Source organism: Myotis davidii, unplaced genomic scaffold, assembly GCF_000327345.1.
Source record: "Myotis davidii unplaced genomic scaffold, ASM32734v1 scaffold425, whole genome shotgun sequence".
NCBI lineage: Eukaryota > Metazoa > Chordata > Mammalia > Chiroptera > Vespertilionidae > Myotis > Myotis davidii.
Window position 1 is genome coordinate 1981440 of NW_006296413.1, and position 24662 is coordinate 2006101.

The 24662-nt window shown below is 51.5% G+C and overlaps 2 protein-coding genes across 2 annotated transcripts in view; one reads left to right on the plus strand and one right to left on the minus strand.

Annotated features, from left to right (window-relative positions):
- Positions 1 to 18710, plus strand: part of CHKA (choline kinase alpha) — a 30770-nt gene extending 12060 nt beyond the window's left edge. Inside the window, exons 3-12 of the mRNA XM_015568952.1 lie at positions 1258 to 1311; positions 5740 to 5853; positions 7658 to 7791; positions 8114 to 8218; positions 9173 to 9231; positions 10821 to 10908; positions 11708 to 11816; positions 15130 to 15236; positions 16441 to 16522; positions 17557 to 18710. Coding sequence (XP_015424438.1) covers positions 1258 to 1311; positions 5740 to 5853; positions 7658 to 7791; positions 8114 to 8218; positions 9173 to 9231; positions 10821 to 10908; positions 11708 to 11816; positions 15130 to 15236; positions 16441 to 16522; positions 17557 to 17616 — 912 coding nt within the window. The 3' untranslated portion in view covers positions 17617 to 18710. The remainder of the gene's footprint in view (positions 1 to 1257; positions 1312 to 5739; positions 5854 to 7657; positions 7792 to 8113; positions 8219 to 9172; positions 9232 to 10820; positions 10909 to 11707; positions 11817 to 15129; positions 15237 to 16440; positions 16523 to 17556) is intronic.
- Positions 18711 to 20112: 1402 nt separating this feature from the next.
- The window catches only part of TCIRG1 (T-cell, immune regulator 1, ATPase, H+ transporting, lysosomal V0 subunit A3), a 9646-nt gene continuing 5096 nt past the window's right edge, over positions 20113 to 24662 (minus strand). Inside the window, exons 9-20 of the mRNA XM_015568953.1 lie at positions 24374 to 24643; positions 23592 to 23736; positions 22915 to 23054; positions 22670 to 22827; positions 22488 to 22578; positions 21909 to 22027; positions 21615 to 21828; positions 21182 to 21304; positions 20950 to 21042; positions 20753 to 20870; positions 20376 to 20553; positions 20113 to 20296 (exon numbers count right to left, since the gene is read on the minus strand). Of these exons, the coding sequence (XP_015424439.1) occupies positions 20218 to 20296; positions 20376 to 20553; positions 20753 to 20870; positions 20950 to 21042; positions 21182 to 21304; positions 21615 to 21828; positions 21909 to 22027; positions 22488 to 22578; positions 22670 to 22827; positions 22915 to 23054; positions 23592 to 23736; positions 24374 to 24643 (1728 nt within the window). The 3' untranslated portion in view covers positions 20113 to 20217. The remainder of the gene's footprint in view (positions 20297 to 20375; positions 20554 to 20752; positions 20871 to 20949; positions 21043 to 21181; positions 21305 to 21614; positions 21829 to 21908; positions 22028 to 22487; positions 22579 to 22669; positions 22828 to 22914; positions 23055 to 23591; positions 23737 to 24373; positions 24644 to 24662) is intronic.

Consider the following 24662-nt stretch of genomic DNA (forward strand, 5'->3'; position numbering starts at 1 on the left):
AGCTTCATGCACATGAATATTTATTTTGTTTAGTTTTATGTTAAGTAAGCTAGAACATATATTGTTTATACAAAACATGTTAAAACGTCTGTGGAATGTTGCTTCTGTGTATGATGGATGGGATTGTTGCTTTAAATCACTAGGTTTTTTGAATGGTGCTAGAGTAGCTGGTGTTGCTTAACGTGGCATTTTTTTCCTGTCCACACTTTCTACCCTTGGTACAGGTATTTTTGATAAAGCTGTGGAATGGAAAGGTATGTTTTTCATGGGGTGTTCAAGAATCTTTTACCTTAACTTTTTAAAGAGCTTCCTTTATGGGCTTCCTTCTGTGTCTGACATAAGCAGACTTTAGTTTAATTTTAACAATATATTTTTAGAGGCAATATTTGAGTATAGACTTTTGACGTGACACTTAAGTTTCTGACTTGCTTCCCCAGGCCCTGGCTGGAAGATAGTAGGAAGGTTTGAAAGCACTTGGGGTGGGGGTTGCTTTGAGAAGAAATGGCCCGGGCCATGAAGAAGGAATGTAGCCAGAGTGGAAGATGGTGGTTCATGATCTAGTTGTTGTTACTGCTAGAATCCTGGTTACCAGTCATTTGCAATTTCATTGCAGAAAGTGATGTGAAAATATCCCTTTATATGTTAATATGTGAAATAAGTTTCGAGACTTTATTTGCACAAACCTCTTCTTGGTGGAGGACAAATTTATAATGAGAGGAACCAGCAGAGTTAGTCCAAAAGTACCACGTTGGCAGGCTCATCTGCACAGTTTCTGTGCCAGATCACCTGCCTGCAAGGGGCTTTCTTCTGAACTGTGAGTTCTGTGCTGACCACACCTGCACAGGCATGTGTGTGCTCCCTGTTCTTGCCGAAAGAAGGCCTTTCTCCAGGTAAAGAGCCACCTGGCTAAATAGGGCAGACTCAGCTGGACCGTGTGTCTGTGGAAGGCCTCGTTGGAAGAGCGCCCTCTGTTGCCATTCCTCCAGCAATGAAATTGTGAAGTGGTAACCAGAGTGAGCGAGGGTCACAGCTGCTTGGTCTCAACAGCACATCCCTTTCCTGTAAAGAAATGAAGCTTCTTCGGGTGCTGGTACTAGTGCTGGACACTGGTGGTGCAGTTTAGACATCAGTGGACTGAGAAACACTCTTTAAAAATCTGTGATGTTTGTTACCCATGGCTGTTCTGGTGGTTGCAAAGTTAGCGCTTGCTGATTGTTCCCCATCTCACCGGAAGTGTTTACTTTTTCTCATTCATAGAGGTCCTGTAATAAGGAGGGATCCGAACAAGCTCAGAATGAAAATGAATTTCAAGTAAGTAAAGAAATCCATTCCGCATCTGTGTGAGGTGTAACCATGTTAGCCGACTGGCCACTCTGGTGGGGCAGTATCTGAAGGACCTAGTTGTCTGTCTGTCATAGAGGATGGGCTCTTGGTGTATGGGAGCCACCTCAGTAAGCCTGAGAGGACAGTGGGTGTTTCCAGTTCCTACTGAGGTAGTGCATGTTTGGTGTCTTTTGGGTGACCTGAAGTGCATTTTGGGGACTAAGAGATGTAGTTTGATGTAACATTTGTGCATGATACTCTGGTGGAGGCCTCCTGGATTTCACTGCTGTGTCGCGTCATCACTGCCCAGTTGTGTTTCAGTGGCCTCTCTTCCCCGGGCAGGTAGGAGTGTTTTTACTTACGCAAGGTACCCAGGTAGAAAGGTGTCTCCCTCACCTTTCTCAAATTACAAGATTTGAGTTAGAATGACCCCACGTTCTGAAATGTATAAATTCAAAAGAGCTTAGGTCAAGAGCACTGATGTCATCCTGTCCTCTCTTTGGGGCTCAGAAGTGGGGAGACTGGAGCAGTTACCTCCACACTCCAGGGAGGAAACAACTTTGGAGCATACTCTCCCAAGTTTGTATATAAGGAGTGTGCGCGCACAAGTGTGCACATACACACAACACACATGTATGTATGTATGTATGTATGTATGTATCTGTACACACATAAATACACTCGTTTTTCTAATTACTAAATTGTGTACTAGTTATTAAAATAAGACAGACATCAAAAAGAGGTGAGATAATAAAGAGATGAAAGTGCTGCTAGTCCTCATGTTCTGGTGGTTGTTTTACCTGCACCCTGCTCTGGAGACCCTGATCTGAGGATCTAGAACTGACTGGGAAGTCACCAGGTGGGAAGTGATAGACATTCTGTTTTCACCCATTCTGAGCCTTTTATATGTAGACCTTAGTGCCTGCTGGTAGTTGAAAATGTCAGAGCACTAGGCCCTCCATGAAGCTAAGTTCAAAGTATATTTTCAGTTCTATTACTTTGACTTCTCAGCAGCATTTAACAGGGCCCTCACCTATTTTGAAATGTGTCCTTCCCTAAGGCAGCTGGGACACAAAGTAAAAATCTGTCTCTTCTACTTTTCCTTCTAGGGCAGCCGTGGGCAAACTATGGTCCGCGGGCCAGATTCGGCCCGTTTGAAATGAATAAAACTAAAAAAAAAAAAATCGTACCCTTTTATGTAATGATGTTTACTTTGAATTTATATTAGTTCACACAAACACTCCATCCATGCTTTTGTTCCGGCCCTCCGGTCCAGTTTAAGAACCCATTGTGGCCCTCGAGTCAAAAAGTTTGCCCATCCCTATTCTAGGCTCATGTCCTATTGCATTAACTGCTAGGACGCTCCAGTTTGGTCCACAGCCTCTTCCCATGCTGCGCTCTCTTCTCAGGCCACCTGATCCAAACCTTGTCCTTGTATTTCTCCTATAGGCCAAGGGTTCACAGCTCCTATCCTCCACCCAGGCCCCTGCTAGGAATTCACACCATCTGCTACCATTTTCTCCTTGGGTGGTCACTTGAGTACAAGCAGCAGGGTGCCTAGAGACCTTGGGTTACAAAAAGACCACCTGTAGTCCATGCACTCATTGTAAGATTACTTGTGAGCCTTATTAACTACCCATTTGTCCTGTTTGTGACTTAGTGTTTTCTTTCATTTTCTTCCTTTCCAGATTCTTCCCTCCACACACCATTCCCCTTTCTCCCCACTGTGAATAAATACTGAGCTATAACATCATATAAATACTGAGCTGTAACATCATATAAGAACAAAGATGTTTCTTGTTTACAGTGTTCAGAGCAATGCTACAGAGGTTGGAACATTCTTAAGTCTCATTCCGTCTTCACCATTTCTGGCAATGGGTTGACTCAACTCTGGAGGGTTCTGGACCGTATGTGTTCTGTTGCAGTCAGTTCCCCGAAGCCTTTGCACTAAGTGGACACAATGTGCAAAAATAATTACTGAAATAATAGTGAGGTTTAAATCTATGAAATTTGAAACTTTAAACTGTAAGGGACATTTAGATTAGAAACGTGGGGTTTTTTTTGTTGTTTGTTTCAGTTTTTTTATTGATTTTTTACAAGGTTGTAGGTTCAATCCCTAGTCAGGGCACGTGCAAAAATCAATGAATGCATCAATAAGTGGAACAACAAATTGATGTTTTCGATGTTTCTCTTTCTCCTCCTCCCTTCCTCTAAAATTAATAAATTAAAAAAAATTTTTTTTAAAAAGAAGACCCTGTAACATTTCATGTAATACTGGTTTGGTGGTGATGAACTAACTCCTTTAGGTTTTTCTGGTCTGGGAAGCTCTTTATTTGTCCTACCATTCTAAATGATAGCTTTACTGTGTAGAGTTATCTTGGTTGTAAGTCCTTGCCTTTCATAACAGTGAGTCTTTCTTGCTAGTCCCTTCTGGCCTGCAAACTTTTTGATGTGAAATCAGCTAACAGTCCTATGGCAGCTCCCTTATAGGTAACTAACTGCTTTTCTCTTGCTGCTTTTAAGATTCTTTGTCTTTAACCTTTTGTATTTTAATTATGATGTGTCTTGGTGTAGGCCTCTTTAGGTTTATCTTGTATAGGACTCTGTGCTTCTTGGACTTGTATGTCTGTTTCCTTCACCTGGTTAGGGAAGTTAACCAGTTCTTCAAATAGGTTTTCAAGTTCTTGCTCTTCTCCTTCTAGCACCTCCATAATGCGAAGTTGGCAAATTTGAAGTTGTGCCAGGGCTCCTTTACACTATCCACACTTTTTTTGGATTCTTTTTTCCCTTTGCTATTCTGATTGGGTGTTTTTTGCTTTTTTATATTCCAAGTTGCTGTTTTTATTCTTGGCTTCATCTACCCTACTGTTGATTCCCTGTAAATTATTCTTCATTTTAGTTAGTGTATCCTTCATTTCTGACTGGTTCTCTTTTATGGTTTCCATGTCCTCTTTGATGCTGTTGAAGTTCTCTCCAAGTTTGTTTACTTTTGCCTTAAGTCATTGAACATCCTTATAACCAGTGTTTTGAACTCTGTATTAGTATTGCTTATCTGCGTTCTGTTTAGTTCTTTTTCTAGAGTTTTGTTCTGTCCTTTCACATGTTTCTTACTCTCCTCCCTGTGTTTGTTTCTATGTATTAGATACAGCTGTTATGTCTCCCAGGCTTGGTAGAGTTGCCTTGTACTAGTATAGTAGGTGTCCTGTAGGGTCCAGTGGCAAGCCTCCCTGTTCACCCGACTTGGGCACTCTAGGTATGCTCTACCCACCCCTCTCCCACCCCGACCCCGTGTGGGATGTGTACACACACCCTCCTGTTGTAGTTGAGCCTTACTTGCTCTTGGCATATCAATGAGAGAGATTTACCCTGAGGCCAGTTGGCTGCAAGGATAGGCTGTGACAGTTCAGCTGTGCAGGGCCCCCACAGAACAGGACTTACTTCAGCGGGGCTGTGGTGCCCACTGCCTGTCCTTGTGTCTCTGTGGAGGTGGTTGGATGGTGCTTCAACATGGTCTGAAGCTGTCCACCTGGTGCGCCGGTCCTGGGGCATCCCAGAAGCACAGCAGCATGTTTTTTAATAAGGGGTGAGGTAGAACCCCTCCCCCCAAAGAATTTTCAGAGCACACCTGCTGGTGTCTCCTCAGACACAACTGTTTGAAAAGCTTTAAGAGATTTGGGTGCACCACTGGTTAAGTTCCCATTCCTTCACCCCGACAGATAGAAACTCTTAGGCTATAATTTGCTATCTGAGAGAAGAGAACTAAGGAATGAGTTTGAATTGAATCCAAAACATGAATTTTGAAGGCAAAATGATTATAGATCCACATTCATTTTTAGGACAGAATCATATGAGCATCATAGATGTTTTGGCAAGAAAATGGAATATTAAATGACAGAGGAGAAGATTGGGGTTAATAGCAGAAAATAGAAACCTTGAATGCTCCAGGTTCAGGTGCTCTTTGGGCCAGAAAACAGACCCCTGATCTGAATGAGCAATTAGGAAGCTCACTGTAACACAGCCAGGTCAGCCAGCAGGCTTTTGGCCCCTGCGCTTACCTCTGGCACTGGCCACCCTCACCAGCATGGTGGTCCTGTGACCTTGGACAAGATGCCCAGGGTGGGACTCACACAGGCTTTAAAAGTAACAGGAGCAATAAAGGATTGACAGATATTGTTCCATTTTTGGAGTCAGCGACCTTAATTAAAGTTAATTTTAAGTCTCATCTGTATAGTGCTTTGAACATGGATCCTACAAATTTCCAGATGTTAACCTGTTTCTTCATATTTAAATATGGGTGATAATGATGCCTGATCTTAAGTGTTGGTGCGGGACCCGGTGACACTGCTCGTGGGAAAGCACTCTGATGCCTGGCCCAAGTCAGCCCTCGCTAATGTCTGCTGTGTTGGTATGTTTCAGGGCACCGAGGCCATGGTTCTGGAGAGCGTCATGTTTGCCATTCTTGCAGAGAGGTCGCTTGGGCCGAAGCTCTATGGCATCTTTCCGCAAGGCCGCCTGGAGCAGTTTATCCCGGTAAGATGTGTTTGTGACTGGTCTGAAATAGTAAATGTGACTTAAATTCTTTTTTTTTCTTTTTAAATTTAAATTTTTAAAATTGATTTTGAGAGAGAGAGAGAGAGAGAGGAACATTGATGTGCGAGCAGAACATCATTTGGCTGCCTCCTGCACACGCCTCCCAGGGGTTGAGCCCATAAATAGGCATGTGCTCTGACTGGAATCAACCAGCAACCTTTCGGGACAAGGGACGACGCACCTTGAGCCACACCTGCCAGGGCTACCAGCACTTTTTAGCAGCTCAGAAAGCTGAGTGAGCTTCCTTAATTAGTCCACCGTGTCCTGCCACTAAAAGCTGAGTGCGCTGTTCCTACCACAGCATGGTCATTTGTGGAGAATCCAGAGTTGAAGAGAGACTGAGTTTGATGGGCCTCGGCCTGAATCATAGGGCACCTGCGGCTCGTTGAAACTGTCTGGTTAGGTGCCGGCTGGAGACTTGCCCGCACTGTCTGAGCTAGTTCAGAGCAGCTTTGTCAGGAACTTCACAGCATGTTGGCGTTTCACAGACACTGGAGAACGAGGCAGAGGTATAAGTAATGTGCCCGTGGCCATGTAGTTTTGCAATGAGTATATTTCCCTAGCTTGGGGACACACACTCTTTATCCTGTGCTATCCCACTTTGGATTTTCTTCCTTTTCTTTTCAGTATATTTTTATTGATTTCAGAGAGGAAGGGAGAGGGAGAGAGAGAGATAGAAACATCATTGATGAAAGAGAATCATTGATCAGCTGCTTCCTGCACACCCCACACGGATTGAGCCCACAGCCCAGGCATGTGGCCTGATGGGGAATCGAATCCTGTTTCATAGGTTGACATTCAACCACTGAGTCATGCCAGCCGTGCCTCACTTCGGACTTTCAGAGAAATGTCTCTGGGTTTCTATAGGGGAGCAGTTGTGGGAAAGATAGACAAGTCTTAGGTTACTGAGCTCCTGTGAATAGCTGTGGAAAAGCAGCCACACACGCTTGTCCTCAGGCTGTGGTAAGAAAGCTGGGAATAGGCCCACTTGCTGGACGCATGTTTTCTTGAGAGCCTTCTCTGTACCAGTCTAGGCAGGTGCTGGGGACCCCACTGTGAATAGTGGGACAGGACTCAGCTGAGCTTACAGCACTGCTGAACACCACACCTCACCTGCATGTGTCAGAGTGGACTGTTCCAGCTGATGGAGCTGGAGGCGGGGCAAGTGATAAACTGCTGAAAGCCTGGGTTTTTTGCCGAGAGAAGGGAGCATACTTTTAGTGTTGGGTCAGCAGAGGGCAGTCACAAATTATGTGGGAGAATAAACATTCAGTTTAAAAATTTCAAAACGAAATTGACCTTTGAAGGTGGCCTGCCCCTCATCAAGAAGTGCCCTGGCACCTGGCCCTTGTCGCTCAGTGGTTGAGCGTTGACCTATGAACCAGGAGGTCACAATTCGATTCTAGGTCAGGGCACATGGCTGGGTTGCAGGCTGGATTCCAAGGGAGGGGCATGCAAGAATCACGTCATCAATGATTCTCTCTCATCATTGATGCTTCTGTCTCCCTCTCTTTGAAATCAATACAAATATATTTAACAAAAAAATAAAAAAGAAGAAGAAAGGTCATGGCAATTGGTGGGTCACCATCTTTGGGCACAGTGCCCATTCTTAAGGGAGTTTTGTGTATTGGCTGAGACTGAGACACCCACAAAACCTGGCTTCTCATCCTTGGAGATTGTGGGAGCTCACACTTCCTAGGTTACCTGGATAAATGCCATTTTCTAACACCCTTTTTTGTTTCAGAGCCGGCGATTAGAGACTGAAGAATTAAGTTTGCCAGATATTTCTGCGGAAGTAGCTGAGAAAATGGCCACATTTCATGGCATGAAGATGCCATTCAATAAGGAACCGAAATGGCTTTTTGGAACAATGGAAAAGTAAGTGGTCAGATCATTTTTCTCTAACTTTAGTTTTACATTGGCAGCTCCCGGTGGTGCCAGAGGTGTGCAGCTGTTAGCTGGTGGTGTATGCCTCACGAGTAGATCTTTCTTCCATGTCAGAATCAGTTCCTGAACCAGGAAACGCCACTGAACAGTGAATGGGCAGGAAGTCTGCTTCCAGAGTGCCTGGACCCCATGCCCTTTGCTTTCCCCTGTCATGGAGATCCGGTGCCCCTGGCGTTGCTGGTTACATTGAACTGGAGCCAAGGACAAGCATGGTGGTTGAGCAGTGCGTTTCTGTTCTCTCTCTTTTTGCAAGGTATCTAAATCAAGTGCTGAGAATTAAGTTTACCGAGGGAGCCAAGGTGAAGCAGCTCCACAGATTCCTCAGTTACAACCTGCCTTTGGAACTGGAGAACCTGAGGTCAGTATGTGCATCCATTTCCTGACCTAGGAAGTAGGCATCCAGAAATGTAAATTTTCTTAGTCACCAACACAGCTGTCAATAATCGCTAATAAGCATTGCCTCAGGTCCGGCATTTACATCTGTTTTGCAGGATGGCTTTAAACAATGGGTTTGTCACCTGGCATTAGTTTACAGGAGTGATGTCACTTCCTGGTGGTCACAAAAGGTTTCATGGTGGGAGTGCAATGCCACGGGGATGGTTGCTGGGCTATGGCAGCAGTGCACCCAGGGTAGTAGTTTTTTTTCTGAAACAAAACAACCAATCGTGGGGGCAGGCTGGGAGTGTCAGCCAATGAGGGGAACAGTGCACCCCAAGCTGTGGGGAAATACAGGAGGAAGCTTGACATTGCTGTCAAAGTAGATGCCACCATGGAGTCTTCGGAGCCGGGGATGCAGACTCCCAGCACACATGCCCCAAGTGGGAGTATCTACACCTTTAATACTCAGTATTTGAGAGTCTGTTGAGCTGGGCCTTGTGATTGGTGCTGAGGAAACGGTAACCAAGACGTTCTTCAAGACACTTCTGTTCTATCAAGAGAGACAGAATACAAGTAAATAAAGAAAATAATGTGAAGTTGTGATAAGTGTTCTCAAGGAAACCAGAGGCCAAAACAGACCGGCCTGAAGGGATGTGCTCTGGTCAGGGGTCAGTTGGGCTCAGAGGAGGGACTGCAGGAGGAGAGGAAAGTTGAGAGGAGGATGGGGAGAGGAGGGAAGGAGAGGGAGAGACTGAGCACAGGCTGTCCTGGGGCCTGGCCCACATAGGACAGAGTTTTCACAAGTGACAGACATTACCCAGAGGCCATGTTGTTGGGAGCACTAATACAGTGCAGGGTTTGCTGAGACAGCAGGACTGTTTGCATTGCGTTTCTTAAAAGTTTGGTAAGTAATATCAAAACCTTCCTTTTCCAGATCATTGCTTGAATCCACTCCATCTCCAGTTGTATTTTGTCATAATGACTGTCAAGAAGGTAAGACTTGCCCCCAGTGTGTGTGTGTGTGTGTGTGTGTACACTAAAAGATAGCCTCCAGGGTGTATAGCAAATGCAAGGTATGCAGGCAGAGAGAGGATTTGAGGCACAGCCAGACTTGAAGTGTTGCATAACTATTAAAAAGAAAGAGGGAGCATTAGAGATCTTGCTTCTCAGCATGTCATGAATTTGGCTCAAATAAATTCATAAAAATTCTCAAAAAAAAAAGCGGTTGAATTTTATACAAGCCAATAGAAAAATCTCCAGGATATATTAAGAGAGAAAAGCAAGTTTTAGAAAAACATGTAGAATATCATTTCATTTCTGTAAAAAAAATATATATTCAGAAAAAATCAGAATATTCACTTAAACTGGGAGCTGGGATAAAGGCCTTCAACTTCCTAAGTCTCAGTGTTTGACGCCTGTCGGTGGACCTGACTGTTAACCTAGACGAGCAGAACCAGGGCAGGTCCGCTGCTTCGGTCCGTCCTGGGCCAAGCCCATCCAGGGCAGCACCTTGCAGCGTATCAGAGCCACCTCCTTGCGGAACATCAGTTCACACCTTGTAATGACTCTGCTGTGGTGTGGCTTTGCCCTGTGGTCCACCTTTGGGCCCTTGGCCAGGCTGAGCAGTTTGTTTTAATTTTAAGAACAGTCTCTGTTGAAGACAGGTCATCAGTAAGACCTTAATGTAAGTCAGAGTACCTTTTAGTAATTAGCTGATCGTTGCCAGCCAAGTCTGATCAAGCAACATATAAACACATCAGCCAGTTTGTGTGTGAGGGAGGTCAGCTGGCCTGTGATGGCAGCGTGTGAGAGGATGGCGTGCACGGTGTTCATTTACTTTGTTCTGCTTTGTGGGCATCTGCCTCTACTTCTCCGTGGCCACTGCAAACGGGTGCTGCTGAAAAGCCTAGAAATGGTGCCACCTGCAGAATCCTTGCAGAGGGAGTGGCCAGTAGATGAGCCAGGCGGGCCCTCCTCGCCCACCGCCCATGGGTACTGAGATGCTGGGCATTATGGAGAGTGTGGGGGTCTCAGAATGTAGGCCTGAGGGTCAGTGTGGTGGCCAACTCACTTCTGGCCCAGAATCCAGCCCTAAAGGAAATGTACGGATGTTGTCTGTGGTCTTGGTTAGAAAGCCTGGTGAGGGCCACACGGTGGGGCCAGATGTGGTCCCTGGAGCCCTGTAATGTCTGACCCACCTCTGGTATTCTCATTGGCGGGGAGGACACCAGAACACAGCCTCCCAGCGTCCCCATCTCGGGGCGGTGGGGGTGTCGGGGTAGCTAGAGTTCTAGCGTGCCAAAAAGACATTTCCCTTTGTGCCCCGTGTCCAGAGAACCCAGGGAGAACCCAGGGCCGCACACCTGTGGCTACTGTGAACAGACAGGGACCCCGGCCTCCCCCACAGGACAGGCCTCCCAGGAGAGTGCTGCTCCAGGAGCCACCCATCACTCGGCCACCTTCCCTCCATGTGTGGTTAGCATCCCTGAAAGGGTCAGAGACTCGCTCTGCTGTTCAGACTTACACTTTCGAATGTGAAACCTGCCCAGAGTAGAAGTCATGTCATGCTTACCTTTCTGCAGGTAACATCTTATTGCTGGAAGGGAGAGAGAATTTGGAAAATCAGAAACTGATGCTCATCGACTTTGAATACAGCAGTTATAATTACAGGTAAGTAACGGGGAGGAATGGGAGACGTCTACAATACTATCAATAAAATATATATATTTTTAAAAAAAGAAAATAATTATAGGTAATGTGTTGGTGTTTTACTTGCATAATATTTTTTTATATATAGTTTTATTGATTTCCGAGAGGACAGGAGAGGGAAAAAGAGAGAGAAATATCAATAATGAGAGAGAATCATTGATCGGTTGCCTCCTGCACGCCCCCTATTGGGGATTGAGCCCACAACCCAGGCATGTGCCCTTGACTGGAATCGAACCCGGGACCCTTCAATCACCAGCCAGGGCACTTCCATACTATTTTATTTGAATATGTGTATGAAACACCTATAGGGGAAAATAGGTAACAATATTGTACGTTACAAAGTTTCTTCTGGAAGCAATGCTTTCTGTCCCCAGGCGGGATGGCCTCACCGCTGCTGTGCAGCCCGTCCTTAGCTCCTTAGCTCCTGTTGGGGGAGCTGGGCTGCGCGTGATCAGAATCTAGAATCTGGTACTTCCTTTTGCTCAGAGATCATTTCCTTTCATAAGAGGCCTGATGGCAGGAAAATGCTCTCGAGCAATTGCTCTGAGCGGCAGGTCAGGAGGCGCTTTGTTGCTTCCTTGGTTCTGGTAGTGGCCCCGTTGGCTGTCCCTGACCCGACCCTGAAGCAGGTGTACTTCTGGGACCTCAGGAAGTCCAGTGCGTGGCCAGGAGGGATGCTCATGACTCGGCCTCTCTCTGTACGTGGAGTTTGGTGTGGGCAGTTGCCTCATTCTCTGCATTTCTGATCTCTCTTTTTCAGGGGATTCGACATTGCGAACCATTTCTGTGAGTGGATGTATGATTATAACTATGAGAAGTACCCCTTTTTCAGAGCAAACTTGGGGAAGTTCCCCACCAGGAAGCAGCAGGTAAGACTGGGGTGTGTACATTGGAGTCGGTGAATTACCCAGGGCAGCCTTATGCAGTTAGTGTTGCTTACATCACAATTTGGAAAGATACCTTTTTAAAACTGTAATGCTTAGGCAAACCCTCTTGCTTTTAATGTTTCTTTTTTTCGCCGAAACCGGTTTGGCTAAGTGGGTAGAGCGTCAACCTGCGGACTGAAAGGTCCCAGGTTCGATTCCGGTCAAGGGCATGTACCTTGGTTGTGGGTACATCCCCAGTAGGGGATGTGCAGGAGGCAGCTGATCGATGCTTCTCTCTCATAGATGTTTCTAACTCTCTATCCCTGTCCCTTCCTCTCTGTAAAAAATCAATAAAATATATTTTTAAATGTTTCTTTTTTTCGTCAAATGTAGACACAAACTTGACAGTTGAGTTCAATGTGCCAGAGATACCAGTATTCAGTCAGAGAGGATCACAGCCCCCTTTGTAGTTCTTCTTAGTTTTTTCTAAAAAGTGCAGCCTCTCTTTTGCTTTCTGGCTGCCTTTTGGGGATCACTGATCTGTTTCCTGTTGTGCAGAGAGGGGTCGTCTCGGTGTTGTAGCTGCTGCCATGTTAACAGTTCTCTGTCCTGTCCTGAGTTATGGGAGTCCAGTGACTGGGGATTGCCTCCTGGGACCCTTCTCTCACATTCCTCAGTCCAACACTGAAGCCTGGGTTGAGCATAAGTAGGCATGTGGAAGCAGGCAGGGCTGGGGGCAGTACACCAAGCCCACCTCGCCCAGCTTACACAGGTGGCAGCTCCACACCTGCCCTCCTGGAGCGTCCTGCCTGCTTAGAAGCATTCACAGAGGTCGGGGGAGCGGACAGGGATGCAGTCAGTTGCTTCCGTAGCTCACTGAGCAGGTGTTTGTTAGGCACCCACCCCCTGAGTTAGGCACAGTGATAGCCTTCAGTAGGTAGCGCAGACTCTATGGGCAGCCTTTCAACTTCAGGCTTGTTGATGAAAATAGCTCCTGCCCCAAACTCTGTTGCTCTCTTCTGGCCATAGGTATTATTTTTAAATACATTTTTATTGATTTCAGAGAGGAAAGGAAAGGGAAGGAGAGATGCAAACATCAACGATGAGAGAGAATCATTGATTGGCTGCCTCTTGCAGGCCCCACACTGTAAATCAACCCATAACCTAGACATGTGCCTTGATGGAGAATTGAACTGCGACCTCCTGGTTCATAGGTCGATGCTCAACCACTGGGCCATGCCAGCTGAAACAAGGTGTTGATCTTTATCTGGTTACCTCATAGATGCATCAAGGCTGTCTAATGCTTTTCTCTCTTTAATTCATTAGTGAGATGTTTTTAAACATTAAAACCTCCTGGAATTTCTGCAATAAACTGTGATGCTCTTGTGGGTCCAGCCAGGCAGCATCTTACTTTAGGAGTTCTGCATCCGTGCACATGGGTCTTGAATGTTCATTTTTAAAGTATTACATATTTTGGAATCAATTATAGTAGTCTTTTAAAGTGAGCTGACTCTCCCTTTTTATTTTCTGGAATAAGTTTGTTTACAATGAAGATGATACCTGTTCTTTGCAAGTTTGTTAGACCTTGCTAGACCTGGGCCTAGGACTTTTTGGAGGGAGGGTCATTAAGGTGTCAATCAATTCAACTCAAGTTTTCTGTCTTCATTTGCCAGTTTCAGCATTTAGTGTCTCCCAGAAATTAATCCTACTAGTGCAGTGGTTCAAGCATGGGTTTTAAAAACTGATTGTCCCGCATGCCCCCTACTGGAAATGGAACCACAACCTGGGCATGTGCCCTGACCAGAAATCAACCAGCAGCCTTTCAGTGCATGGGGGACACCCAACCAACTGAGCCACAGTGGCCAGGACCTGGCACCTCATCTTTCCTGTGCCAGGTTTCCTTGCAAGTGTCAGGCCCCTCTGTGAGCCCCTGCCTGGGACAGCGCTGAACCTTGAGTGATCCTTTTTGGTGGTGGAATATGAAAGCTGGTTTAGGGCAGGAAGGCGGAAGAGGCCATACAGGGAAAGGAGGTGGAGGAGGAAGTGTGGGCACTCCAACTAGGTAACCAGTGAATGAGGGAAGGATGACCGACCGGCCAGTTTCTTGTGCACAAAAGAAGGTGTCGCTGCTTTGCTGTGTTCTGTTGCTTTTTGATGGAGTATGAATAGTCAAGAACCAGGGAGCTGCTGGCCTGGCGGGTGTTATCAGGGTTAGAGTGTTGCCCAGGCACTGAAGGGTCATGGGTTCAATTCTATGGCCTCCAAGGGCATGTACCTGGGTTGCAGGTTTGGTGGGAGGCAACCCATTAATGTGTCTCATCCATCCATCTCTCTCTCTCTCTTTCTTTCTCTCTCTTTCTTTCTTTCTCTCTCTCTCTCTCTGCCTCAGTCACTTCCTCTCTCTCTCTCCTTCTTTCCCTCTCACCCTCCTCCTCCTTTCCACTCTCTCTAAAAGCAATGGAAAAATATCCTCAGGTGAGGATTGAAAAAAAAAAGAAAAAGGGCCATAACCGGTTGGGCTCAGTGGATAGAGCAGCCGTGGGCAAACTACGGCCCGCGGGCCGGATCCGGCCTGTTTGAAATGAATAAAACTAAAAAAAAAAAAGATCGTACCCTTTTATGTAATGATGTTTACTTTGAATTTATATTAGTTCACACAAACACTCCACCCATGCTTTTGTTCTCGCCCTCCCCTGTCCCTTCCTCTCTGTAAAAAGTCAACAAAATTATTTTTTAAAAAAGACAGTTTCTCCTTAAAAAGAAAAGAAAAAGGACCAGGGAGCTCCTAAACTCTAATTGACAGGTGGAATAAATGTGCAACCTGGGAAACCTTAGGTAAACTTAGATGTCACCCTGTGTGAGCGTAGTGGGTGGATAACCACGGCCTCCTAGAGGGGCCTCACATGTCTGGTCCAGCCCCCGCTCTGAGGGAGCGTTGGGGACCTAGACCTCGAGCCTGGCATGCTTGTGGCTGTGCTTGGGGATAGGCCCCCCTGCTCTACGATCAGGCAGTGGGAAGCACGAGTGTGGATTAGAGTAAAACGATTCTAGCTAAATTACTGTCTCCAGAAGGAGCCTTCGGTTCCTGTGCCTGTCTCGCTGGCAGTACAACACGGAGCCATTAGACTCTGACCGTACCCGTGACTGCTGCCAGACAGGCGCCTCCAGTCCCCCGGGCAGCAGGCAGTGTGGTGGGCATGCCAGGCTTCCGCAGGCTTCTCTGACGCGACCTAGATGTGTGTGCTTCACCCAAGCCTTGGACAAGCGTCTATTTTTAGCCTCACTGGTCCTTACTTTTTTTTTTTTTTTTTTTTAGCTCCATTTTATTTCCAGTTACTTGGCTGCATTCCCAAATGAAATTGAAAACCTCAGTAATGAAGAAAAGTTCATTATAGAAGAAGAAATGCTGGTTGAAGTCAATAGGTAAACTTTTTCCTTTGCTGATTTGTAAAGATGGCTTGCCTCTGTGTAGAATGTGGTTGGGATGCCTCCTGGCCATGGGGTACTTTAAGAGCCTTTGACGCACATCCCTAGGACTTGTACTTTGTCAAAAACAGAACATTGGTACTTCTCTCGGCTGAGTTCAGGTGTCAGCAGGTGAGGGGAATGGTCTGCCCCCAGGAGGGCAGGACGTGTTTAAGACTCAGCCGGGCTAAGCTGCTGCCAGTCAGGCCGTGCACTCTCGCCTCTGAGGCTCATGGACTGGAGGGTGCCATCTAATAATACGTCTCCTAGGAAATGATTAAATCTGCGTGTATTAGTTCTGAGTCTTGCTTTTAACTGTTTTTCATCAGCTCTCAAAGCAAAGCTCAGAAACTTTCAAAGTAACTTTGCCCACTTTGTACTGTCTGCCCCACTTCACGGGTCACCTCTTCGTGGTTCAGGCATGTCCACACCCGTCACCGAGCACGCCACCCCCTGGTGTGCAGCATAGGCTTCCCTTGCTGGTTCTTGACCAAGTGGGAATAGAAGAGAGTAGAGAGACCCACACAGAAGGGGTGGTACCAGGGGCAGCGAGTGGGGACTGCCGGGAGGACAGGGCTGGGTTTGGTGAGGGAGCCAGAGCACTGGTTCTGGGGCTAGCACTTCTGTTCATTTGCACAAGGCCCAGAGGTATGAATGTGAGAATTTGGACTCCTGTGACAGGCATGGCGCAGCCTGGAGGGGCACTGGCTCAGACTCTCCTGTGCTTGGTTTTGCTTCCATGAGGGAGGAGGGGGTGAGGGCATAGTCCTGCCTCCTGGGACAGGCCGTGAGCTCTCAGGGACCCGCAGTTTCTCTTCTTGCTGGTGATGCCGTGCATGTGCTGATGCTGTGTCCTTACACACGGCAGCACAGTGTCTTAAATGTCACCCAGGCTTCACCGGCATGGCCACCAAGGCCTCCAGGGGAGCCCTGTCAATGCAGTTAACCTGTGCCAGAGACAGGCAGTTGGCGTGTTCACACCTGTCAGAGGCTGCAGTGCTCCCTCTGGCCATGGGAGATAACCCCACTGAGTTTGCCCAGACGGTTTGCGTCCAGATGAATGGACATGAGCTAGAGTGCCCATCTAGCAGAAAGACCTCCCTGGCCCTCTGACGGGTGCCACATATTTACTCACGTGTGTTTCCTTCTTCTGTAATGACAGGTTTGCCCTTGCCTCCCATTTCTTCTGGGCACTGTGGTCCATCGTGCAGGCCAAGATTTCATCCATCGAATTCGGCTACATGGTATGTTTGGGAGGTGCTTTTGCTTTTCTGCTCCCGGGGAGAAAAGGCTACATTATTGTGAATGCCCGTGTGGACGTGGTCCCACCCAGAGAGTTACCCGTTCCCTGTAAGTGCCTGAGCCAGGGCACCTGGCACCCGGCAGCAGGCTCAGCCTGGAAGGTAGCAGAAAGGCTGTCATTGAAGCCCCTCTGACGGAGGCTACGTGCCTATGGAGGCTGCCTCACTCCCGGGGCAGCAGGCCCTCCTCCCCTGCATCAGAAAAGTCTGTATCAGCCTCTGGTTCTGACGGGAGCTGTAGAGATGCAGATGTGAGATGTCTAGCCCCCAACCTTGGTCTCATGACACAGGGACAGAGTAGGAGTATGGGGTGCGTCTGTGACCACTCCATTTTCTGGCCTCCAGCCTCACCTTAGGTGGGAGCTGTGCTGAGCTAGACATCCTACTCATAGGCAAGCTAGGCTATCATTTTATTCCAACCTTAAGAGCTGTCTCAGTCATAGACACTGCAGTTACCCTCCCTGAGTGTGGGTGGGTGTCCTGGGGCGGGGCACACAGAAGTCTGGAGTGAACACCTTGCTTTGGGACAGGTGGTATTTTCCTCCTTGATCCTCTTATCAGGGTAATTTCTGCTTCAAGACAGAAGTTGGTGAATGCACAGGTGCTGAGGCCGAAGGGGAAGTTTGGATTTTTAAAGCAAATATGAGTCATGGTCAAATGACACAGACAAAGTAACTTTTTTATTTTGTGCTTGCGAGCACCTGGGAACTTTCTGCTTTAAAGGGGGGGCCTTTGTCCATCAATGACTTCTTGAACACTTGGGGTGAATGAGTTGGGGAACCAGGAAAGGTCCTGTCTGGGTGGCGGGGCCAGGTGGGCCATGCAACCAAACTGGGTACCTTTAAGATGAAGGTGTGGGGTGAACACTGCCAGCAGCGTGAGAAGATGTCTCTAGAGCAGGTGGGCTCCTGGGCAGGATCCGAGCAGCATTCGGGTGGGCAGGAGCCTGGGTTGAGCTATGTCCTCCTGTCTCCTAGGAGTATGCCCAAGCGAGGTTCGATGCCTATTTCCACCAGAAGAGGAAGCTGGGGGTGTGACCACGGGAGGACTTCCTATCCTCCGTCCCTGGACTGCGTGGGGCGGCCGAGCCATGGAGCCCTCCGCTCCGACTGCTGTTCCTGCGGCAAGAAGCTGGGATGGCTCGCTGCCGCTCACAGATGTGTATGATACAAAAGACTGTATTAAAATTGAGTAACATTTATTTCATATCTTGTTTACGATTTCACTAGGCCTCTGACAAGCTCGGGCAGCAGAAACACAGTTCAGTAGTGCAATAGTGCGATAGCTCAGATTCCTCTAGTCCAGAGAGGCCCCGCCTGCGCAGACATGCAGCCAGCAGCATGCCACCACGGGCGCTTCTGGTTACTGTTGACTCTTTACAGGACTTTACCCTGCTGGTGAGCACTGTACCGCTCTCTGTAGGTAACGTGTGTAGACACTGCTCACTCCTGGGGTGACGAGGGGCAGGCAGACTGTGACGCTGCTCGTGGCCTGCCAGGAGTCTCCAGAAGCTGTTCCTTCACCCTCTGGTCCACACGGCTGAAGCTCAAGGAAGCAGAATGCACACGGCAGGCGCCAGTGCTGTCTCCACGCGATGAATGTAGCTCCCGGTACCTGTCGTGTATCCAGTTGTACGGACAGATCTCTCCCTAAGCGGGTGGAGCCTCGGCCTCGCCCTCCTCACTGAATGTTGCTTTATTAACTCTGCCTCGAAGGGCCACGGCGGGCAAGGGCAGCGTGGGGATGTGCAGGGCCCTGCCTCCCAGCTGCCTCCCGCAGGGACCAGGGCTTGTCCCCTCCCTGCTGCCTCTTCTCCTCCACGACTGCAGCCTGGAGCTGACCGTTCTGTGACAGGGCTGTCTGCCCCAGGGCCCCTCAGGAGCAGAAACCCTGGCTGGGGCTCTCGGTGGCCAACCCTCACTGCTCTGACGCCCCAGTGTCCTTCTGGTGGGACCAGCAGCCTGTGTGTGACATGTGGGGCGTGGGTAGACTATAGCTGTGAAATTTGTATATGTTAAATATCCTTTGGGATACATTTTTTAAACCTGAACTCTTATTGAATTATTTCTGTGCATACAGTTCTGCTACCACAGAGATTGTACTATACAAACAATAAAAAAATAAAACCCCATCTTCAGCTGTCACCTTTGAGTCATGCGACGGCGGCCCAGTACGTGCACTGGCGTCTGCTCCTGGCGTGCTGAGGCCCATCATCCAGGAACGCAGTGCCATCCTGGAGACCACCCTCACTCACATCCTCCCTGGCTCATCCCCTTATTCAACACATGCGTCTTTTCCTGAAATTGACGTCTTCACTGGGGTGTCTCCTGCTTGAGACTGAGCAGGGATCAGGCCTGTCCCTGTGTCTCCTTATGACCTCCTTGCCCCAGGAGTGCCCAGTGCAGTCCTTCACATATGCTGGTCCATGGCAACCAGCGAGCATCTCCCTAGGCCACACCTGCCTCCTCACAAAATACCACACACTAGCTCAGGGTCCCTCTCAGCACCCCCACCCTGCAGGTCTGCCCAGCTCTGCTCCCCAGGGAGGTGTAAGGCTTGGGGCCTGAGCTTACTCACAGCCCGAGTCCCCCACACACCAGCTTCCTCTGTTCCTCACCAGACATGGCCATCATCATTTCTCAGCCACATCTGCGAGGTACATGGGATTGCCACACAGCCCTGAGGGACAGTCCTGGACCCAAGGGACAGGCTCCTGGCAGCTGGCCAGATAAGAGGCACAGCGATGGGGCCAGGCCCCCGGGCTCGCTACACCCGGGCATCTAGCCTCAAAGCGGCCTTTGTTCCAGGCCGTCCAGCTGGAGAGAGGCCTCTGAGCACTGGCTTGGCCTCCCAGTGGTGGGATCCAGGCCAGGAAGCTACAGGGGCCCTCGCCCCACCCGCTAAAGGACAGCCTCCAGGGAGCAGGTCTGGCTGCCGAGGAAGCTAGGCAAGGCCAAAGCTCCCGGGATGGGGAGACAGGGCTTAGAGTCTGGCTGCGCCCCCTTACGCTTGGCGCTGTCCTGGCCAGCCTCTGCCCTTCCCTGCAGGATGGCGGCCTCTGGCGTACGACACCCCTGCTCGCCCCGTATGGAGTGCCCGGGTCCAATCCCAGCACGAGGGATGGGAACATTGGCCATTTCATGCCAGGCACCCTCCACACCCAACATTCTCTCTCAGCCGGTTTGCACACCCTCAGGATGGGAAGCTCACTCCCCTGGCCCAGCGTGGGAAGACGCTCATTCTGAGCTGGAATGTTCAGGGAACATCGCTCCTTGGTCCTCCCGAGTCGGCTTATTACAATGGGTGCATGGGCCCTCTCCCCAACTTCTCAAGGCCCTTGGTCACGGGCCGGTGCCTCCCACCACCTCAGCTGCAAAGGAGGATGTAAGAGACGGGCGTAGAGGCTGCCATGGGGTCCATGATACCAAGAGGCTCATGGCAGGACCAGCCCACGCCCACAGCCCAGAGTCCTGCCGTTCTGGCGCGGCCTAGGCTCTGCCACACCAGCCTCCCCAGCCCTGCTTTGCAGACGGGACCCAGACACAGTCCTGAGACTTCCTCCTCTTTATTCCTTTCCTGCTTCACTCAGCAAGCTGGGGGTGGGGGTGGGGGGGCGCTGGCATGGCCACAGGTGGGCGCTATTGGTCCTCCATGGAGAAGGTGAAGGGGTTCAGCTTATAGCCAGTGCCCGAGTAGAACTTGTTCTGGAACTCCACCCTGGAGTGAGAAGGGAGAGCTGGTGAAGGGAAGGCCTTGCCCTCCCCTGCGCCGCCCAGCAGTCGGGTGGGCCGCTCACCAGTGCAGCCTCAGGGCGTGCAGGAAGGCGGAGAGCCCCTCCATCACTAGCAGGATGGCCACGGTCAGCACAGCGAAGGCGGCAAAGACAGGGACCAGCACCAGGGCCACCACACCCATCTCTCGTCCCATGCCCAGGCCTATGCGCATCACCATGGCCCACAGGACCTCTGACAGCTCTGTGGGTGAAGAGGGGGCAGTGGAGACCGGGGCCAGGGGTGCCCACCCCACGTCCTCGGCAGCCTGAAGCCCACTTTACAGAGGGGACCCTGAGGCCCAGAGAAGTGACCCGCCCAGGCCACCCAGCCAGCCGCTGTGTGTGCGAGCTGGAGCCAGGACTTAACCGTGGCCGGGCCACCCACCACGCTGGTCACTCACGGGCATGGGCCAGGCTCAGGGCCCAGAGGCGCAGGTAGGAGGCCGTGTTGGAGATGCAGCCCAGGCAGAACTCGATGGTGTGGATGGCCTGGTGCATGAACACCTCAGAGAGCACAAACTGAGGGGGCGGGAGGGGGGACAGTAAGCGGCGGGCCAGGCCAGCGGTTTCCCCCCACTCAGGAAGGCACCACACCCACCTTGGCTTCCTCTTGGTCCCCTGGGTGCTCCGCCTTCTCCTCATCAGAGCCCCTAGCGTCCGGTGAGTCCAGAAGCCCAGTCTTGACCTCATCCTTGGGACGGGGTGTAGGCAGCGTCAGCGGACCCACCTAGACAGGCCCACGCTGCCCCTACTGCCTCACACAGCCACTCAGAGGAGCAAGGTGGGTCTCGGGCTGGCAGCGGCCCCACCTCCCTACAGCACCCCCCTACCTGCAGTTGGCCAGCACGCCTCAAGCGACGGTGGTGATTCCAGCGAAGGAACAAGGGTGTGCCAAGCAGCAGGACGGGCACTGTGGCCAGGGCCAGGACCACCAATGCAGACTGCACTACCTCCTACAGGGGAGGGGGCCGAGTCAGGCTGCCCCTGCAAGCCACACACCCAGGGAGCCTACAGTCTGCTCCTCCCCGGGGTCCCCTCCCTAAGCAGGGACATCACTGCGTAAGGAATCCTCGGCGAGAAGGGGACAGGCTTCCGGGACCCACTGTGTGCCACCTCGCTGGGAGCCTCACACTGTCCCTGGACCTCTGCATCTCACAGCTCGGGCCAGCATCCCTGTTTCTCAGATGAGGACTGGACCACCCTGAGTGGCCTAGTGACCGGGGGCCACTGAGGGGTGTGAGCCCACTCGCCGCCCCAGCCCACCTGCCCGGGGAAGAGTGGCCGGTTGGTGGGGCTGCGAGAGAAGAGGAACATGTTGATGAAGTGGATGAGGATGCTGGGGGCGGAGGAGGCGCCAGCGGCCGAGACGCGCAGCCACTTGTAGACGACCATGAACACCAGGTAGCCGAACAGGCCCAGCAGGAAGACCAGCTCCGGCAGGGTCTCCAGCACCAGCCGGTGCCACTGGCCAAAGTGTCTGGGGTGGGACAAGGGCCAAGTCACCGGACCACCCTGGCCCCGCAGTCCCCACTTCCCCCACTAGAGCCTCGGCCTCACATGTGGTTGAAGACGCCTAGGACCACCCCGAAGGCCATGTGGGTGACCCCCAGGATGACGGACATCTTCATCTTGAAGGAGTTGAGGAAGGTCAGGTGGTTGACAGCCAGGCTCCAGATCTGGGGTGGCAGGAGGGACAGGTGTCATCTCACCAGCCTGTTTGTCCCCTTTAGGGCCTCAGCACAATCTGTCACCTGCCCCCCAAGAGGCAGCAGGGCGCACTGGTTAAGGCACAGACACGGCCAGACAGCCTGGGCCAACCCCAGCTCTTCCTAACTGGGTGACCTTGGGTCCTCTCCGGGGCCGCAGCTGCCTCCTCTGTAAAGTGGGAAGGACGCTAAGGGACGCCTCGTGGAGTTGTCACAGAAATGAAACACAGTCATTGCACATACAGGGCTCAGAGCAACGCCCGGCACAGAGGCGGCTCCACAGTGACCCAGGGCCGCCACCACTCTGACAGCCCCTCTGCTTTGTGGCTGCAGGAAGCGCCCGGCACGGAGGCCCCTCATCTGTGTGGGGCCCCGAGCATCCGGCACCAGAACTGGGCTGCCCTCCTGCTGGCCTGCAGCCAGGACTCACGGGGTCGATGCCGAAGGGGTAGGGTCCCAGGAAGACGCCGGTGATGTTGGGGTCCAGAGAGAGCAGGGGGTGGTTGGCCAGGAACTTGTCACTGTGGCAACAGCAGGCAGGGTGGTCAAGGCGGTGGGGACGGGGCAGGGCGGCGAAAACCCGGGGACAGTGGGGACGACGGTGGGCCTCACCTCCAGCCGGACTGGTTGGCCATGGCGGCCACGCTCCAGCCCGAGGGGAAGATGACGGTGGCGCGGCTAAAGCACTCGTTGTAGATGAAGCCGGTGTAGACAGAGAACAGGCCCATGAGCAGGAGCAGGTAGCGGCCACCAAAGAAGGTCTGCCAGATCTGGGGGGGCGGGGGAGGGCTGTGAGACAAGGCCCGGGCCCCCTCCCCCCGCCAGCCTCTCCCCCCACTCCCGCTACCCTTACTTACCTCATTCTTTGCTGTCTTGATGGCCGGCCGGTCCTCAGCCAGCACCATGGCCAGGGCGAAGAGGAACATGAGCAGCCCGTGGCCCACGTCCCCAAACATGACGGCGAAGAGGAAGGGGAAGGTGATGATGGTGTAGGGCGCTGCGGGAGAGGAGCCGTGCGCTCAGCGGACCCCACAGCCGAATGTGCATCTTGTACAAGATGCCATGGAGGCCTGGACCCAGGCTCTGGGACAGCAGCTGATTCAAACTTCTTCCTCAACACAGCGCGGCCAAACAGGACACACCTGCAGGCTCGCTGTGGCCCCTGGCCTGCTGGTTCGCAGCCCCTGAGGACTGCACACCTTCCCAAAGCCGCTCTGATTCCCATTTTACAGGTGAGACAACTGAGGCTCAGAGAAGCTAGGACACTTACTGAGGTGAGCGACTCAGACCCCAAACCCAGGCCACTCCTGCTGCAGGGCCTCGGCTCCATGCCCAACCCCCCACCCCATGCTGGTTCCTTTGTAAGCTTCACCAGGACATGCTGGGATAAACACCCCCCCCACACACCACCGTGCCCGTGTGACGGGGCATCACAGGGGGTGTGCCCCTCCCATCTGCAGAGGGTGGGACAGGCCCAATGTGTACGCCACCCTCCCAGACTTCCACCAAAGCTGTGGGGTGCCGTGGCTCTCACCGGGGTTGACCTCCTGGTAGCGGCCCACACCGTAGGCGTCCACGATGGCCTGGAAGCTGGCCGTGAAGCGAGTGGTACGGATGAGTGTGGGGGGCATGTCCCGGCAGGGGATTCGGTGAACCACGGCACTCACACCTGCCTCGCTCTGGGCACCCGGCAGGCAGACAGGCAGGCAAGCAGACAGACAGACAGATGAGACTGGGCCTTCAGGGACCCTTGACCCCCCACCCCCACCCGCCAGCCAGGCCCTGATGGAGACATGGAGCACCGAGGGTGCTGGCCGGGCAAGTGCTGCGGATCCTGGGGCAGCCCCTCCCTTCTTTGTGCAGGAGGCTGACCAGCCCCACCAGCCCCCATCCAGGACGGAGAGAGAGCCAGACACCAGCTGGGCCAGAGTTGTTTGGAAAACTGAAACCTGCTGTTGCTCATCTAGGTGGCCCGGGAGAGGGAGCCCCATTGCCACCTGTGAGCACTGACTAGGTAAGGGCAACCTGTGGTGTGTTCACTCTACAGCGACCCCTGGAGGCAGGGTCATTGCCACCTCCGGTCTGTGAGAGGTCACAGGGCCTGTGAGCCTGGATTTGAACCTGGTTTCTGATTGAACGCCCACCCCAGCCCAGCCGACAAGGTGCCATGGCCCGGCCCAGGGGCTCTGGGACGTCAGGGCGGTTGGGCCAGGGCCATCCAGGTGGACTCCTCGGGGAGGGGGAGCCCTGGCAAAGGCATAGCCTGGGAAGGGGAAGTGTGTTGTGAGGCAGACACAGAGACCCCGCCAGGCTCACCGAGCTGTCATGCAGTGCCTGCTGCACCGCGGGCAGGTCGCGCGTGGCACACCAGGCCTCGGCGATGAGGCACTTGTAGGTGGCGCTCACGCTGCACTGGTTGAGGGCCAGGTACACAGCCTTCATCTTGCGGATCTGCACCTGCCAGGGCGGCAGCAGCCGCTGCACCCGGCCCAGCACCTGGTTCAGGAAGCGCTCTGTCTCCCCCAGGACCTGAGGCCAGAACGGGCAATGAGGAGGAGCAGGGCAGGCCCCTGGGGGGTTGGCAGGGAGCAGGGGGGGCGGGGGG